Source organism: Apteryx mantelli, chromosome 2 (genome assembly GCF_036417845.1).
Source record: "Apteryx mantelli isolate bAptMan1 chromosome 2, bAptMan1.hap1, whole genome shotgun sequence".
NCBI classification, from domain to species: Eukaryota; Metazoa; Chordata; class Aves; order Apterygiformes; family Apterygidae; genus Apteryx; species Apteryx mantelli.
The window spans coordinates 28,038,866-28,057,688 of record NC_089979.1 but is presented as its reverse complement, the minus strand read 5'-3'; the positions used below and the strand labels follow the sequence as shown (position 1 = coordinate 28,057,688).

General features: G+C 36.8%; 1 protein-coding gene across 1 annotated transcript in view; it reads right to left on the bottom strand.

Annotated features, from left to right (window-relative positions):
* The window catches only part of RIMS2 (regulating synaptic membrane exocytosis 2), a 492,192-nt gene that overhangs the window by 205,297 nt on the left and 268,072 nt on the right, over window positions 1-18,823 (bottom strand). Inside the window, 4 exon segments of the mRNA XM_067292312.1 lie at window positions 2,017-2,170; window positions 2,744-2,915; window positions 5,783-5,913; window positions 14,404-14,451. Of these exon segments, the coding sequence (XP_067148413.1) occupies window positions 2,017-2,170; window positions 2,744-2,915; window positions 5,783-5,913; window positions 14,404-14,451 (505 nt within the window).

Genomic DNA, 18,823 nt, shown 5'->3' with positions numbered 1-18,823 from the left:
GCAACACAAATTCACAGATTTTTTTTGATAAATGGAGTCTGTTACCACTGCAGAATTCTGACCAGGTGCTAAGTTTCTGTTGGGATGCCTTCCCAGTACCAAACGGGGAGGGCTTCTAATTCCAAAAGACATTATTCTCTATTCTTTGCATGTAAAACTCTCTCTTTAAACTGAGAATGATTTATGACAAGCAAGGATTCAAAGAGTGCATATATTTCCAGGACACTAGAGAAAATCCTTTGTCTGGAATCCCCATCTCAGCTGGAATGCACATGTCATAAGTTCTTGGAGAAATATATGAATGTTCCAGCAATCACAGTGAACATCTCAAATTACTTCTTTGGTTAAAGTTTGTGGAACACTATATGGTGTCAAGGTACTGCTCTGGGAACAATCAGGTTAAATCGTCCTTCACTGAAAAGCAGGATTTCTACACCAAATCTTACTGTGCCCCCAAGCCAGAAGTCTTTGCCAGTCCTTCTCTACACAGTTCCACAGAGAGATGTAAGATTGTTCAAATGATCACAGGAAAAGTATTAAACATTTTTTCCTGATTTTCCATATTTGAGTCAATGCCTTTGAACAGATCTTTCATTAAGTATCACTATTCTTAATAGCAATTATTTATTGCACAGATGGGAACTACTACAAACAAAGAGGGTTTCTTTGCAGGACTGAGTATTTCCTGAAAGCTAAAATTTCACTAATGTCACACATGAACGCATTTCATATACAAACAGATACTGAAAAGTCTGATTGGTCTATAAAAGTACTCTTACACGGAAGAAAAGTTAGATTTAGCTTATCAAAAATGCGTTCCAAAATGGCAGAAATTAATGAAGAAAAATAGTTAAAATAAGAATTTACTTAAACAACAGTCATGGTCCTGAAAAGACTGAAGAGGAATGAATTGAAAAGGAGATCCTTACCTGTTAGCTAGCATTTCTTTCCTTCTTCTTTGGATAAGTATAATCTCACGGCTTAAAGGCTACACATTTCAACTCTCACTTAATGTTTCTATCTCAGAATATTATGATATGGAGCATTTTAATCCTTTTCACCTTCCAGGGCACAGATACAAAATCTGCCAACTACTTTAAAATATTTACATACAAGAGATAAACTAATAGAGAATCCATATAGAAAATATGAAATACTCAAGCTTGACTGTGTTTCTGTGAGTTTGCGTGTATTAACATACGCGCACACACACACTTGCACAAAATAACCAAAGAAAATGCAAAGAATTATTAGAAATAGTTTTCCAGAGTTTTTTTGCAAAAATTATCTGTGGGAATAATAAAAGATTTTTCACAGCATCAACATATTTTATGAAGTTAATTCAGTGAAGGATAGCTTTGAATCACTGACACTAGTGAGCAGTTTATCTAGAGAAACTAGAGCAATGATGAAATAGATTCTCACTGTATACTAACATATCTCTTTTCCTTAACACACTATATATTTTGTTTTCAAAATATCTACTGATAACAGTAAACTACTGTGGATCAAGTATACTAACTGTATGAAATAGAGTTATAAGATAAATTCCATTTGTGAATCTAACTACATAAAGTAGTATCAAAACAAACCAACAGGACATGATATTTAGTTGCACATGATGTGATATACAAATGACTGTTCTTCATTTTAAAGAAGTTTGAGTTAAAGATAAAGTTACTGCACTTTCACTTTTGGTTAAAAAATGAAATGATAAACCTAATACAGGAGATAGGACTTCAGAAGATAAAAACAGTACATTGCCAAAGACCAAGATAATTCAGTCAAGCTGAGGATTTGAACCAGGTAGACTAATAAGAAAAATGGTGAATCATACAGTATTCAGTATTACCATTTGTAACAGTTCAGAGTCTCATCAGTAATCATAAATAATCTAATTCATAACAGCTACAAATGAACACACAAATTCTGTAAGCTTCCCATCTACAAGAATTTAATATACTCTACATGTTAATTCAAATGAACTACACACAGTCTGTAAAACCAGCAACTTACTTTGTAACCTCCGTGTGGGACTCTCGCCATGAAGTTGTCTGCGTGGCAAATATGGTGAGGGGTGGGGAAGTGGCAATGAAGAGACATCATGCGTCTGAAGTTTGTACCAGTGAGGTTCATCATCTAGTAATGCTGTCTCTAACTCAATAAGAATCTAAAAAAGAAAAGATGATTAAAAGTAAGAAGGCATTACAAAACAGAACACATTTAAAATAGATATGTCCATAAATTTCATTCTATTTATTCTCTTACTCTTAAGGAGTATATTTGAAATTTTATAAAAATCTTACATTTAGAAAGAAAGGAGTTCCTATGCCTTTGATGATGCCAAATACATAAAAACCCTTTCACAAAACCCTTATTACCATAACAACAACCTTAACAGCATTCAAACATCTTGCAGCAAATTAGTCAGCAATATTTTCCAACATTTTAGTAAGACAGAACCATGGATAATATGGATTTTAATGAACAGTTCTCAAAGAAATTGAAACCATTCGGATACTGTTTCAAAAACAGAGCAAGTACATAATGACTCTGACCTCAGTACTGTGTGATAAGTGTGAGGTCACTATTTGTTTACTACTAAGTAAAATAAGTAGAAATATAACAATTTAAAGCAGTTTTGCTTTGCCACATTTAATTATTTTATTCAAAAATATTGTATCTAGACATGAATATGTGGCTAACTATATTCCTAAAATAACAACCAATGATAATCATATACCTCTCCTAAGAATTCACTTTCTTCCTCTCGAACTCGTGCTTGGTCCCAAAGAGTAATTTCTAACATTCGTTCTCTAAACTCTCTCCGGTGAACTGGAGAATAAATGAATGTTTGGTTCCACTTAGGTTCCAATGTTTTCTTTACCGTTTTTGTTCTTCTTTTATTTTTATCACTGTAAAAAACAATTAAATATTAAAAATGTCCAAAAGACCATGTTATTGTACTAAGCATCTCATGGAATGCAGCAAAGCTTAAATCAGCTGCACATTATGTAGTATTTTGGAAATACTATGATAATATATCTCAGAATTAGTCCTTTATGATAAAATTAAGTCCAGTACATATATTGAGAGTAATTAAGAGCTTCATATTAAAAACTAAACATAGCCAATTCCCAGTTCACATTCCAACTCCAATTTTAAGAAGTTTCCTGAAAACCAAAAATGTTTTAATAAGCTCATTTTGGAAACAGAAGACAGAGAGTATTCACGAAACAAAATATACTTCTGCAGATGGGATTTCCATGGGCCACTGCTTGGCAGTAGAATGCCTATATGGATAACACTGGCCACAGGAAAAATTGGCATTTCAGACAAAGCAGCCAGCTGATTCACTTGAGCTTCCCAGCGCTACAGCCCTACAGCCTGCTAAGCCACGGAGCAGGGGGTGCAGGCGGCCGGCCCAGCACAAGAGCAGTTGGGGAGCCGCGTGCAGGGCCCCAAACCCTGGGCTCCAGCGGGAGGGCTGTGCGGACTAAGCACTCCACAGCTGGGAACAGGCAAGCGCTGAGAAGGAGTTTGATTTCTTCTGCCAGCAATGCTGGAAGGAACAGTGTTGTCAGAATGGCTCCCGAAAGCCCCTGAGTCACCAGGCTCGAGGTAGGTCTCCACTGCGAGATGGGCCTGATGTTTCGGGGCCTGACGAGATCTCCATGCAAGGCACCGCCACGGGAATCCTGCCTCTGGCTCAAGGGTGTTATTGAAAGCAGTGAGTTTTGCAGTACATTTTTGTTTGAAAGAACTAGTATTTGCTGATGGAAACAAGTTTCACTGGAAAATACCCACGTTCCTTCTACTGAGAATACTGAAAAGGGTACTCACAACAATCTTTAATTTTAAACTTGCTGATAACTGCATAATGCAACAGTGGTACTAATTCATGGGGATTTTCTAGTATGGTAATGAGGACACTGTCCATTTGCAAATATTCAAGTTGCAAAACAGTTATTGTATTTCTGAACTGTTACTTAGAATCTGGATCAACATAGTAACTACGAAATAACATTTTTAGCCACACTGTTAAAACAAATATAATAATTATTTCTATTATAATAAAGATTTGTTTACCCTTGAGATTTGAAACAAGTTGCATGGGAAGTACTCTTCCTTTGAAATGTGTTTAATCAAAGAGAGTTTCATATCTTCAGCTAATTAAGCACTTGACTTGTTTAAACGTATTTTACCTCTAGCAGGTTTCTTTCTCTCACACAAGAAATATACTTTTGCTTACTTAGCCTTTTCTTCTGAGGAAAAGAAAAGCAATTTGCCTGTCAGAAAAAAACTAATTCAAAAAGACAGCTTGCTCATTCTTCTTTATGAGATAAAAAACACAAGGAATAATTGAAGAAAAAGTTCTGAACTCTTCACATAAATAGAAAGAGAACAACATGAGGTATTTCTTGTGAACATTAGCATAGAATAATAAAATATCATAATATATAAATTTTGGTATTTGTATAGATTAAATTATTTAATGAAATATCTGTTTCTTTTATATATAATTATTTCAACTTACATTGTGAGCCACTATGAATACAGACATTTTTAGCAGCTTTATTAATCTTCAAAAAGCCAGTAAGGCAACTTTAGCAGACTTGATTCTCAGTTTAGCTTAGCTTCAGTGTCTCCAAACACACTACAGCAATTTGAGCAAACCAAGAATCTGGTCCAGTAGTTTAAATATTTTTGAGGCAAAGACAATCCAGCCAAGAACTTTCTCTCAAATGATACAGTAATTTATGCAGTCACTGCACATTTTTTTTGTTAACATATGGCATACAAGGAAAGTGGAAAAGCAGTGTCTTCCAAAGAACTGAATAGCATTCATTCTGGATGAAGTCAATTGGAACTAAAGATAGTTAGCATCTTCCCAGTTTAGATATTATGAAAAGCAAAGGATGTAAAAATACAAGCAGTAAAAAAACATCCAAATCTACACATTTAGTGATCCACTGGCCAATTTTTTAAATACTGAGTCAGGTTAAACCTTTAAATTATCTGACTGATAGACTACAAAATAAAGCTAAACATTTTCCTCTATTGACATGTGCTGAAGAAATACCAAGAAAAAGTTCAGCTGGGGGACACACTATCCCCTTTGCTGTTCTTCCTGCCACCAAAGAGGAAATGGAAGAAAATCATGGATTAAGAAATAAAGAAGTGATTCAGGAATAAGGACCCCTACTACAGTATCATTTTCATTAAATGGATGTGTATCACAAGTACTGATTAATATAAATCATGTGCTTTGGGGAAAGCCTTCCAGTTGTATCTGGGGATTCTCAATATCTTGCCCAATATGATATATTATTGTGATATGAAATTTATGGGTTTCAGATATCAAACCTTCTCCTGTTTTGCTGTGTAAAGGTGTGGGGGAAAACAAAGTGCTGAAGAAAAGATCAGTCCAGAAATCTGTGAACCTAATTCTGTGCAATTTTCTGTGTGCTAGACAGGAATAGCTGCCTAGGAAATAAGGGCACAACAAAACACTAACAGTAATATTTTTTGCAAGTAACAGTTCCTCATGCAATGACATATGTTTAACTTTCCTTTTCCATTCAGTATTTAATAAAATACCCGGCTAAAGTGAATTTCTCTTCAGTGTTCAAAGAAAACCTGCTGTTACATAGCATTTACAATAAGGAAACTCCAACCTGTAAGATTATTCCATGATAGCATGACCAGTAAACTCAGCTCCACATTCTGAATATCACAATAATTCTTACTCAGAAGCTCCCTGTCTTTCTGTTCACCCTACCTTCTGTCTGGAAGAAAGTAAATTTTAACATAAGGATTCCTTGGCCTCCCATCTTCCCTTGAAGGAAGATCCTTTGCTCCCAATATTGTGACTATTAACTGATGACCAACCTTGTCATACCACAGTTTTATCTGTAATGAGAAAATATTTGTTAGTGAATTCATTTCTCCAATGAAGTAGCACATTAATCCTTAAAATTAATTTTATTCATTAGCTTCTATTTATATCGGTTACTTAAACATAAAAATATTGTGTTCTATTTTGTACTTATAATAAAGCAGAAAAAAATAAGTTAATACTTTAATAACTTCAGTATGTACCAGGAGTCATTCATTTTTAAAACCTTATACAGTAAGTACATTATTTCATACTAATTGTCTTTCACGTGGTGCTCTGGTTAGGATTATTCTCTCTTAGCAGTAGTATTGTATTACTTGTATTACTGACGTATGGTATTCATCTATATACATTTCTAAAGATTTTATTCACAATGAATGAATGAATGTTTCATGTCCTGTTGGGCTGAAAAGACTATGGTTTAAGACCATAAACATTTTGAGTCTCCCAAATATTTTCCAAGCAGATGTGGGGACTTATACTGAAATCAAATAAGCCTTCCAAAAATTGTAAAAGAGAGAGCGGTTCAGTAGACCAACTCTCTTCCCAGTCCTACTCAGCAACAACAGGACAAAAACTGCTATTACTCATCTGTAGAAATTATTCACTCTCAGAGTTGGTCTAGCAATGGACAACCATTTTTACTACAGTCATTAAAAGCTGCTATTTAACTGTTCCAATTTGAAAATTATAGCTGCAAATATATTATTCAAGGAAAGGATCTACCTACTTTAGAGCACTCACTGTGGTATGGGGAAATGGTGCAGGCAGGATTTAAAAAAGCCTTGCAAATAATCAGGGAGTCATTACATGGAAGTACCACTACGATATTATTAACTACAGCTGACAAAGCAGACTGTCTTCATGGGGGGGGTTGCTTGAGGCAGAGGACAAATTAGAACACTTAAAGGAAACACTGTCCCTCGCTAAACTTAAGGGAATCAAAGAGGATAGTGCCCAACTCCACACTTAACAAAGCAGCACACCTTTAGGTCCTACCTAAGGTAAATATAATCAGGGGCAGGTGCACCTTCTGTGGAGCACATCCCACATCATTTCAGATACAGGGTCTCCATCTGCTGTCATAGCTCCTCATCCTCCAGGTTTCAGTCACCTAAAGAGAGGTCCTGTTGCAGTTCTCAAGTCTTTTGACCCACCATCAAGAGGCTGGTTTACCTTTCTGCCATTTCTAATACCTCAGTACATGGAGTGGCACTCAGTAACACCACTTCATTCAGTGGTGGCAGTGTACTTCTTCCTACTTCATTACTATTTCTTACATCTCCTGTAGCCACCAGTCAGCAGTGTTTGAATGGGCATTAAAGGGGACTCCTGTCCCCTATTATCATGTCCTTGGACCTACTTTTGACTTTATAGGCTTCTTGCACCAACAGTTAAAGCACTCTGTGACTACTAAGGCAGAAAAATGTGTGGAAGAAATTATCTTTAGTATGTTCCATTCAGCAGAACTCTAGAGGCTGTTCCTCCATTCCTGCAAAGCAAGGGGCTCTGTCAGTATTTCTTTAAACTGAGAATCATCTAGACTATTACAAATCTTCATTCAGCTACAGATCACAAGTAGAAAGATTTGCACCAACCATACAGACCCAAAAGGAAATTTTGATGACGTCCGAAGTGCAAGCCGTCTTAAATGTCATTAAATGCAGGAAGGGTAACTACATTTTATCATCCACCTACAGGTTTCTTTGGGCACCCTTGAGCAAAGGACAGACTTGTCTATTCACAAGCACTTTCTAGTCCCACGCTCCCAAGGGAAATAGCACTGGTGACATTCTTCATTATCTCTTTTTCTTGGGAAAAATATCCTCACTTAGGCAGAATGCAATATATTTGTGACCCAGACACTATCAGAATCTGTGATGAGTGAAGGTGAGATAATCCAAACCTTGGTGCCAAAAAATATAACCATTCAGATCCAGGCTAAATATTCCTTTGCTATACCTGTTTCAGACTGGATTTTTTGCAGAAAACTTCATCCAAAATGGTCTGGAGAATGACCAGAAGGGGAATGTTAAATCATCTGACACCATTTCTTTGAGATGCCCTAACCTCTCTGTTTTGGATCAAGAACTTGAAATTTGCAGTGACTCTTATCTTCTACTCTTCTCTTATGGCTCTGTCCAAATGTGGAAGAGCATGCACAAAATGGGTGCCTTCCCCTGGAATTCCAGACCTGGCTCGTTACAGGCCAGGCCAGGAGGCAGAATGAAGAGCAGGAGTCTCTCTCTCCTGTGTTCACAATGCTAACTCTCCAATACACAGCACAGGCACTGTAACCCAAGAAGTCATTTTACTTGGATGCAAAGATAAAGGAAGAAACCATAGGAGTGAGAGAACGCATGTAAAACCCCATAGAGGGGAGGATGGGTCTGCATTCTTATGGGGTTAGAAGAAGGAAGAGGAGACAATGAAAAGAAGCTGCTTTAGAATGACTGAGAAAGAAAAGTATACTGGATGCTTCTTGGTGAAACACAGGAAGAACAGAGCCATTGATGTCATTGACGACAACAGAAGAACAGGGGGCAGAAACAGACTGGATGAGAGAAGTGGAATGAGGTGAGCAAAGAACCCAGTCAGTCCATAACTGGAGCAAAATATGTTGAACAGAAAGAGTGAGATGAAAGAAAATGTGACAAGAAGTCAGGACTGGAAATTGGAAAGAAAAATGAGAAACAAGGAGTTAGAGTAGCATACCGAACATGGAAAATGGCATTGAGAATAGGACTGACCTAATTCTGACTCTCCTGTGCATATGCAATATGTGCATATTATGACACAGTATCTGGATGGTATTGTATCTTCCTACAAGGACTTTGTCTTTTCTATTCACAAAGAGAGAAAGGACAGTCATTTAAGACAGATGGCTGCTCTCCAAGAGGACTGGATTCCATCCCTTCCTCTTTCCTAGAGGTCTTGTATGTTGGAGGATGAATTGTTTAAAACAATTCAAAAGGGATTTACAAATTGCATGTTCTTCATTGTCCGAGAGTCTAGTCTCATACACTGGAGCCTGATTTGAGGAAGTGCTGAGCTCACAATGTTTGAATTGAAGTTGGAGGTGTGTTAGGCCTGTATAGTGCTAAAGTTACTGAAAAATCAGAACCTGGTTGTCTCAGATTTTGATCGTAACCTCTCAGTCATCATTTCTCAGTTCATAATCAATAAATACAGAACAATCCTACCACACCTCATAGAGTATTCTATTTATTTTATATTGTGAAATCAACACGGGGTAGCATATGTATAATGGAAAAGTCCATGAGCAATTTCATTTTTCCTGTATAGCTGTGTTGAATAGTATGCAGAAAAGATTCCTAACACCACAAAGTGAAGAACATTGAATTATTCAATCTAGAGAGTGAAAGTCCCACAGGAATATACAGGTGTTGTGATGCTCAGTGCTGAAAGAGTTCAGGAGCTGTCTAACAGAGCAGAACCTACAGACCTCCATGTAGCAGTTTTCTGCACATACAGGAAAGGCACTTTTAAAAGTGATTCAAATAAAAATTTAGGACATCTAAGGAACTGTGAGAGATGCCATCCTGATCTAAATGGAGGGAAGGAGAGGCCAAAATTGCAATACATGAAATAGACCACAGGAAAGCTGTGCTGGGTGATGCTAATGTGGAAGCTTATGTCTGTAAAAAACAACTGGGATAGGACCTCGTCTATCTAAATCCTACCTAATCTAGGATTTAGGCACCTAAAATTCACCTAATCAAAGAGTGATCCAATCTGAATAGTTTCTAAAGATCTTTCTACTTAGTGTGGAAGTCACGGAAACTTATGTTTGTATGTCACACACATGCTCATATACTTGCCTCTTCTAGACAGATGTACACCTACTTCTTGGGTAAACTTCTATTGTGACCTACATTCAGGCAAACAGGCATCTGAACTCAATGAACCCTTAAATTGTGAGATGGTCTGTCATCCAAAGAGTGGTGCATCTGCCACACTCCTTGAGATGGGCTTCCAGGTAAAAATACCTGTCATACAGAGCTTAAGCAACAGGAACTGATCTGCAGTTCAGTGATGAAGGCATTTGTCAGGGAGGAAACAGAGCTGAGGGTCTGGTCCCGTCTTCACAGGACTCTCTCTGTTTTTTAACCTATAGTGGTGTAATGCAAGATCAACACACATTCTGGGTAGCAAGTCTGGAACAAGCTAAGCTAAAATTAAGCTTTCTCTGACTGCTGAGAACAACACACATATTTCTGGCCATACAGTAGCTCAACTTCAGGGGAGACTTCATGCTCCAAAGAAGATTAGGATGTGCAATAGTTTGATGATAAAGGCACTTTTCTGAGAGACACGTTCAATCCCTTCAGCCTGAGGAGGACCTAAAACATGTATGTCCTGTTTCTGGAATGACTGTTCTACACATAAGGCAGAATACAAAAGGTGGCTGCTCATGCTGCATTCTAAGAAGTGATGATGCATGTACCTGGTATTCCCTTTTGGTCACCTGTATCCTCAGAAGAAGAGGCAGACGTCTACCTCAATGGATTGACTCACTGTTTACAGTAACCTAAGTTCCATATAGTTAATGGAGATAGGCATCTCTTATTTGGGCCGGATTGCTCACTGTAGATATTGAGGCACCTATTTTTTTCCTCCAACTGTACACATGGATAACTGTCCAAGCTGCCCCACAAGACACCTCAGATTTATTTGAGGCTAGTGTGCTTAACTTATATAAGTTAACTTACATAGTTAAGCACATAAATTGTTTACTACATTTCACCCTTTTTCCTTGTGTATCTTGCCCTAACTGGATACTTTTTATTCAGAACACTGATAGAGGTCAGAGTCCTGGAAAAGAAGTGATCACATAATTAGGATCAATACCCTAATGCATCCTCATAAGGGAAGTAAGTTAAGAAAACTGAAATAATATAATAATATAATGCTGGCATTTCCTCTCTTCCTATCTCATGAATACGTGACTGATCAATCTTAACCATGTATTTCTAATACAGTGTTTTTGTGTATAACACATACAGGCACTCCGTATCTGAAGTGGTAACTTTAGATTTAAAAACAGAGAATGCGTATAGTTATTAATTCTGTGCTACACTTCTCTATTTATTTGTTATAAGGGTTGCTTCATGAATCTCATCGGATCAAGACACACCCTTGTGCGACTGCAAGAGGCTGCCTGCTCTGAAGCTTGAACTCAACTACCATAGTGAAAATGGCTCATGTCAAAACATCACTAGGTTTGAGAGACAGTTGGTCTTGCATTTTTGCTCTTATTTTCTTCATCATGATTTTTATTCTAACTGGTTTAGCTATTTATGGCTGCAATATTTTGAAACTGAGAAACTACTTTTCTCTCTTCTTTTCATTATTTGGAAACAAGCGATACTCCAGTAGGATCTGTTGCTGAAAAAACTGTTCCAGTTTATTTTTCAAAGTGCGTAAAGCATCATTTAATTTGACTAAGCTTATAAGGTTGCAGATGTTGCCCTTAGGTGGTAAAGTCTGTGGTGTAGCTGAGATGAGCTCTGGTCATTCTTAAACCTACCTCTAACAAATGCTAACTACTGAGCGTTGCTAAATCAACCTGTCATCGCTGCCTGCTCAGGTTGCTGTCTGATATGCTAGAACAAGTATCAGAAAAGGCTGTCAAACAGATGAACTTCTGGGATATGAAGTCCAGAAAATTATGGAGGTATTTAGGCTGCCCGCATACACATAACTTTTTAGTGGCTTCATTTTGATTCTAGTAATGCCAAAAAGATGCAAGCATGTGTTTTTATACTTGATCAAATATAAAATATTCTGTATTAAAGTAAAAAGGATGTGTGAAATTTTTAAGTTAGAAAAAAACTGGCTTAATTGCAACTCTGGCTCAATAGGTAGCTCAGTCTGGTTCAACCAAATGAACAAGAGATACTGCATAGAAAATACATTTAAGAACAGGTGATTCCCTACTGAAATATCGGAAAACATCATTCCTTAAGTTAGAAAACTGCTGGTATGTTAAACTGAATCTAAACATTTCAAGAAATAAATATGCTTCTTTCCAAGAGCTGTATAAGTAGTAAAACTTCAGGAGAAGAGTGCATGGCAAGGGAAAAAGGAAATGGATCATTTTTCCTTTCAATAAAATACTTATGATAATTGTTAACTCATCCAGGGATACAGGAGACAGCAGATGAGCGGAAGGACAGGGAGAGAAGTGTGGAGGAGAAACTTGTGCCAGAATCTGGGACATGCATCACCAGGATCAGTTTCAAACTAACAAGTAGAGAAGATGCAAGCAAGAATAAAGACGTGCATTTCCCTTAAGAGCAATGAAACAAATAGGTATAGACAGAAATGTTTGGAAATGCTCATTCCTGTAGCCAGTTCTATGGACAAGCTAAACCACAGCCCCGCAAGGTAACATATACTTCCTGACTTAGCCATAAACAACAGCTCAGAGCTCGGAGTTAGCTAATTCCTCACACCCAAAAGCAGCTGCAGTTCTGCACTACTGCTGGAGCCAAGTCTAATACCCAAGCCAGCTTGCTTAAAGATCATTGAAGAGTCTCTGCTCTTCCCCACGTTGTAAACATATCTTAAATTAATCCATGTTAAACTATCTACTTTTCCTACCAAAAGTGGGCATATGGGCAGCCTGACCTTTGTTTCAGCCTAGGTGAAAGGATGTTGTCACAGGCTTAAGTCTGAGCTCTTCAGGAACTTGTCACAGACATTATGTTTGGCTCTGACCATTACTGTGCGCTGCAAAAACCTGTTAGAGGAGTCCACAACGGCTCCACAGACATTATGCAGAAACAAAACTGGGGCTAAAGATGATTCCTAGCTACAGTATAATAAATAACCCAGTCAGAGGTCAGAAGGTAAGCCTCTGAGATACGCTCTTACCTTTTGCTCGATATTCCCTATCAAGCACTAAACTTGTTTATTATCTTAAATAAGTACCATAATCATTCGATCTTAGTAAATTTTTTTTTTAAATTAATGATATTAGTCAAAAAAGAACTAACAAATTTGATCTGTGTTTTTATCTTATATAATATGATTAAAATAGTAACTACCACGTCACTTCTACATTACAGTATTTCATGAAACACCCAGTTTCAAGGAGATGTTTGCTTTTTCAATTGAACACTCAATTGCCAGATTATTTCTTAATTTATTTTGCACATATCTAAAAAGAAGTATTAAAAAATACTTATTTATTTTGAATACAATATTTATCTCTATCAGCTACTTAATAATTTGTGATTGAATTTGTACCCTTCTTTGATTTTATTATCACAAGCAGAAACTAACTTTCTTAATCATATTCAAGGATCTGTTTTAAATTTTTAATAGAAAGCCAGTTTATGTCAATAGCACATAGGAATATGTTTACCTTAAACAATACTATCAAGACTCTAGTTTTGCAATCTTAAATTTTTCTTACATTTTAATTTGGAATTTATATTTAAGCACTTGTAAGGACTACTTTAGGGAAACAATACATTGTTAAAATATATGCACTTAGTTTATCAACTCTTAGACATAATCAAACCATTTTCTATAGTGTTATTTAGAATTCGTTTATAAATTTATATGATCATTTTTTCATTTCAATATGAAATTTAATCATCTCATTCTCCTCAATTAGATCCACTCCTTTATATCTTTCCTTGAGCAATTGATCAAACAAGAGAAACATTTCTACAAGTCCCACAAAAAAGATTAACATCTCCATAAAGATATTTTATAACAAAAACAGGTAATATTCTATGTACAAAAAACTGAAAAGCATGCAGCAAAGCAAGATAAGCATTGTAGCATATTAGTAAAACCTACTTTTGCAGTAATCTACAGTACCTTAAGAGTTTCCTTATGAAAAAAGGCAAACAAGTTGTACCCAAAAGAATATTAAAGCTAAATAAATTCAGTAACACAACAGCAGAAATCATTTGTTAAGTAAATGAAGTTTTGGTTATTTTGACATTTTTAAAATGAAAGAACTGAATTTCATACACAAAAAAATTGTTTCTTTAAACAAGGTACAAATTTATTTGCCTGTCTTCCACTCAAGGCGCTACTATTACTTGGAAAATGCAAAAAAGGATGTGTTAACAATAATGAATGATTTAAAGAGACATCAGTCTTGATATAATGAGCTCAAACATCAACAGGACAAAATTTTTTATTGCTTAAACAATACACACATTATGTATGTGGGATACATAGCCATTATCACTGTTGAAACCTATGAGTTTAAATATATTGGGTAAATAGCAAAACAAAAACTAATTGTCTCTTTAAATTGTAATTTAATATTTTAACCCCCATGCAGAACTTTACAAGCTGCTCACAAGATGACATGAAACTTGTTAATATGGTTTAAAGCAACACACTAAAAATATGGGAAAACGGACTACAAAGTAATGTTTTCCTACTATGCATTTTCCATAACAAACAAAAGAAAAACACAACTTTAGTTTCTGTCAGGCAGATGAAGCCTTTACCTGAACCCTAGGAACAAAAGGCGTTGTTCTTCTACTAAGGCTTTGGCTCTGGTAAGCAAAATTAAAGAAAAAGCAATAAAACAAAACCAAAAAGGACAACACGCTGGAAACTAAAAGACCAAAAGTAAAAACAAAGACACACAGCTATTACTTTAAACACAGCTTTACACCAAGGACATATTTATCTAAAACAAAGTATTTTAATGCAATGTATAAATTAAATCTGCAAATCTATTACCAAATCATATCAAAACTCTGTGACTGAAATTCTAGCCTTAAGGAAGTCAGCAGGAATTTTGCCACTGATTCCCCAGGAGCAAGGATTTCATTTGACATGTCCACCTACTGATAACATTTACAATAGATTTAGAAATAACATTAATAAAAGCAGCAGGTCAGCAAAGTGTGATTTAAAAGTGGGCTAGAAAATATGAATTCAGCTTGATCATCCCTTTCAGAAAGATTGTAGACACATATTCAGAGACTGAAACAAATACAGTTCACATACTGACAGCTTTAGCTGCTTTCTACAGTAAAACAATACTAGGTTTTCCAAAACTGCGACTTTAAGTGGCATTTCTATAGAAAGCCCTAATAAAGACTTTAAAAATGATTAAAAGAAAAGGCTATCTGATGTTAGCAGTAAGAGGGGAAGGTGCAATCAATGTATTTCCAACCTCTAGCAATCACGACAGAAAAGACATATGGTAAATACAGAAAACCCTTGCATGAAATGGGATCTATACCATTTAGCAATCCTAGTGGTCGCAGAGCACACAGCAGACCCATTTACAACCCTTACGTTTGCGTTTTAATACTTCTGCCTCCATACGACACTGTGGACCTCAGCAGCTACATTTAGACTATCGGTACCAGGCGCACTCCTGAGTTCCTGGACCAGCTACGAACTCCAACCACTCTCCATCTGCAGCTTAGGGCAAGCGCTAACGGAGTAGGACAGGAAAGATACCTGAGCACGGGGCTGGACAGGAGCAGGAGCACACGCCAGCAGCTCAGAGTGGATGAGTGGGGAAGAGGAGTATGGGAGGATGTCGTAATAGCCACAGCAATCTGGTAGTGCCGGCCAGCCCTCAGGAATTCAGCAGGTAGAAAAAATCTCTGCCTCCCTGCTTGGTTTTCCTGAGATTATCAGTCTACTTCAGCTCGACAGTCTGTGTCACAGTTGTTGTCTGATGTGCTCCTGAGGCGCAGCAGTTGCACGCTGCCCCCACATTGCACTGGCAGTACTGTACAGCCCAGTGCAAGGGTGCCAGAATACGACCTACTCACACACAATGAAAGTAGATCTTCAGCTCACTTCTGCTCTGTATTACAACAGAAATATAGATATTCAGAATATCACAGTCCTTAAAGGGACAGAATGTCTCCCCTGCGCCCCAGGAACCCACAGCTGCCAAATGCTGCCCTGGAGATGGAGGGCAACAAGCACCTCCTGTGCACTGGCTCGTACTGCGCAGACCTTGACCTTAGGGCAACAGTGGTTCACCTGTCCTGGGACAGAAGACAGAAAGAAGGGAAAGGGAAGGCGAAGGGGAAGGGGAAGAGGAAGGAGAAGGGGAAGGGGAAGGCAAAGCATGCCTCATACTTGACCTCATCTTCCCCCCCCCCAAGATATGCAGACATATCACGTTCTTTGCAATGTACTATATCCCCTTTCTAATATGCTGTAGATTATCCAACGTGAATAAATACACCTTTATTTTACTGCTGTATAAACTGAATAAGCATGGAAAACCAATTGAAGCACAAATGTTTCTGTGGTTCAACCGTACAAGCAAATAGCTTAATTTTATACATGATGCCCCTTTTCTCTGTTAGAATTTCCACCAGTAAAAAATGAAATATTGTAATTTTCTATCTGCACCCATTTACCATTTTTTCTAGTCAGGTTACCAGTTTCTAAAGCTAAGTACTGCAGAAGCATTCCAAGTTATACCTTTCATGCAGCACTGAAAAAATAGCCCAAATGCAGTAATGGAGCAAAGAGCACCAACACACAAAGAATACCGACTTCTTCAAAATGTCATTAAAAGAAAAACAAATCAATGAAAAAACACAGAAACAGGAACCAGACAAGGCAAATAATAATAAAACAATAAGTGCAACAACAACCAAAATTACTCCCCTTGAAGAACAATGTGGACCAAAAATACCGTAAAATAAACTGCACAAAACACAGGTAACAAATTATTCCTATACCTTAATATATTATGACAAACAATAGTTTAGTGTGGCTGCACACAATTTATTTCAATTAAATATGTATTTGGGTAGAATAATTATCAATGGAAGGAAGATTTCTAAAGTATGCAGGATGGTTTGCTATTACTCAGCTCTGGAGTGTCAGTCACTGTAGGAATGTCACTGTAGCCTCAACGGAAGAAAACAACTACACAGACTAATCCCAACACAGAGAAAAATGTAGAAGACTGAACAGACAGAAAAAAAAATCACTGCAATTAACCTGGCTAAATAACTTTTGTACTATAGCCTAAAACACACGAGATTCAACACAGCAGACACTAGAAACACATTCTCTCTTCTTCTAAAATCATTTCTAAAACTCTCTTATTTTTGTCTAGGAGTCAAATGCATAAATATAGAAACTTAAATTCTGATTTAAACACCTACCTAAATTGCTTTAATTTTAAGACCATTAAATACTGAGGGTGCTTATTCACTTCAAAGATGTTTAAGGCTTCTCTGTATCGCCAAAAAAATCTGTCACTGAAGACCTTAAATTATGTACTGAATTACAAATGTCTTGATCAAGGAATACAATCAGAAGAGAACTCAGTCAGCCTTTTTTAATTCTAGGTCTTTAAGACCAAAGCAAAACTCCACTCAACACTATCCACCTATACAAGTAAATATGCAAAATCCGATACAAGAATTTTGCCAAAATACGTATTTGAGCACACAGGTATCTTATTTTGAGCACGCTATATATATAGGAGCATACGAAGAGCTGGCATTAGAAATAGCCTGAAGTATATATGGGGTAAATGGAAGTAATACACAACTTTGCCAAAATGCCTAAAAGAGTGTGCAGATAATCTCCCCCTTCCGTTGTCTTGGTTTAATACATGTTTCCTGGTATATTTTGGCCAGAATAAAATCAGTAAACAAGACTGAACATAAAGAAAAACATTCCAAAACACTGTCAATAAAACCACCTTGAAAGGTCTGTTTGAATAAGGATGTACATATCCAGGTATTTATTCAAATTCTTCAGAGCTCCATCAGAATTGTAGATTTCTCCACTTCTGCCCACAACTTTGCTATTTCACAGCTTATTACACACAGCTACCCTGACAACAGCCCATCGGACCACAGAATATTATTAAAACCACAGAAAACACTTTGGAAATCTTGTCTATCAGCCATCCCATCACGATTCCTCACACTTGCCTGGCTTCACCCACCAGCTCTCAGCACGGCAGCAGACACGCTTTTCCACATGGCCTTGCATTGCCACAAAGAACAGCACCTTTTTGCATTCTGTCTCCATCTACCCTCAGCCTTCTGCAGTTATTTTCCTGCCTAGGCACTCACCATAAAAAGCACATTCCCAATTATACTGGGAATTCAGTATTTCCTTCCATTTCCATCTACTCAGCTATTTGGAATGAATGACTGCTCCATCAACTATCCTGTTAGAAAAGAGCTGATTAAAAATATGAAAAACAAAATACTGAAGCTCTTTCCATTTTGTAGTGTTCAAAATAAAATATGTTTTGAAACATGGGGAGATGTAATTTTTAAAATTCAGTGTCTCTTGGTTTCTTCACCTTTGGTAAAGGCACGTAGTAACACACTCTCATAGTTCATTCTAATTTTTAGAAACGTCACCAACTCTACAAAAAGAAGTAGGTCAAGAAATTTTTTTTTCACTCTAACTTTTCCAAAGTTGAGAAACTTTTCAAAAGTTATAAAATGAGAAATAAGAATTTTTAAAATGAAAGAAAAACTATTTATTGCACTGAATTCACTGAGGAAAACAGACATAGAACTCCTAGTTTTGAAAAGTAAAAGGTTTTGATTTTCAAAACTCTAAATTAAAATATCAGTCCAAAATGAAACGGCAGATATGTACTATTTTGGGAAATAAAAATACTTTCTACAAAATACTTCAATTCTCTCTTAGGTCTTTTTTTTCTAAAAATATTTTTCAGTCTGCACATTTCAAAAAGCCCTCTTTTATTGTGGGGGCAATCCTGGGATTCCTTTGGGGTGCCACATTGCTATCTATCCACACCATCTGCTGACATGGTGACAGCCACCCTTCCTTGCAAAGGGAAAGGTCTAGCATCATCCTCCTAAAGCCTTGAGCTCACAGCAGCAAGAACTGGGTTGTACCATTAACATGACAACATAAAATAGAGCTATCTCCAACTCT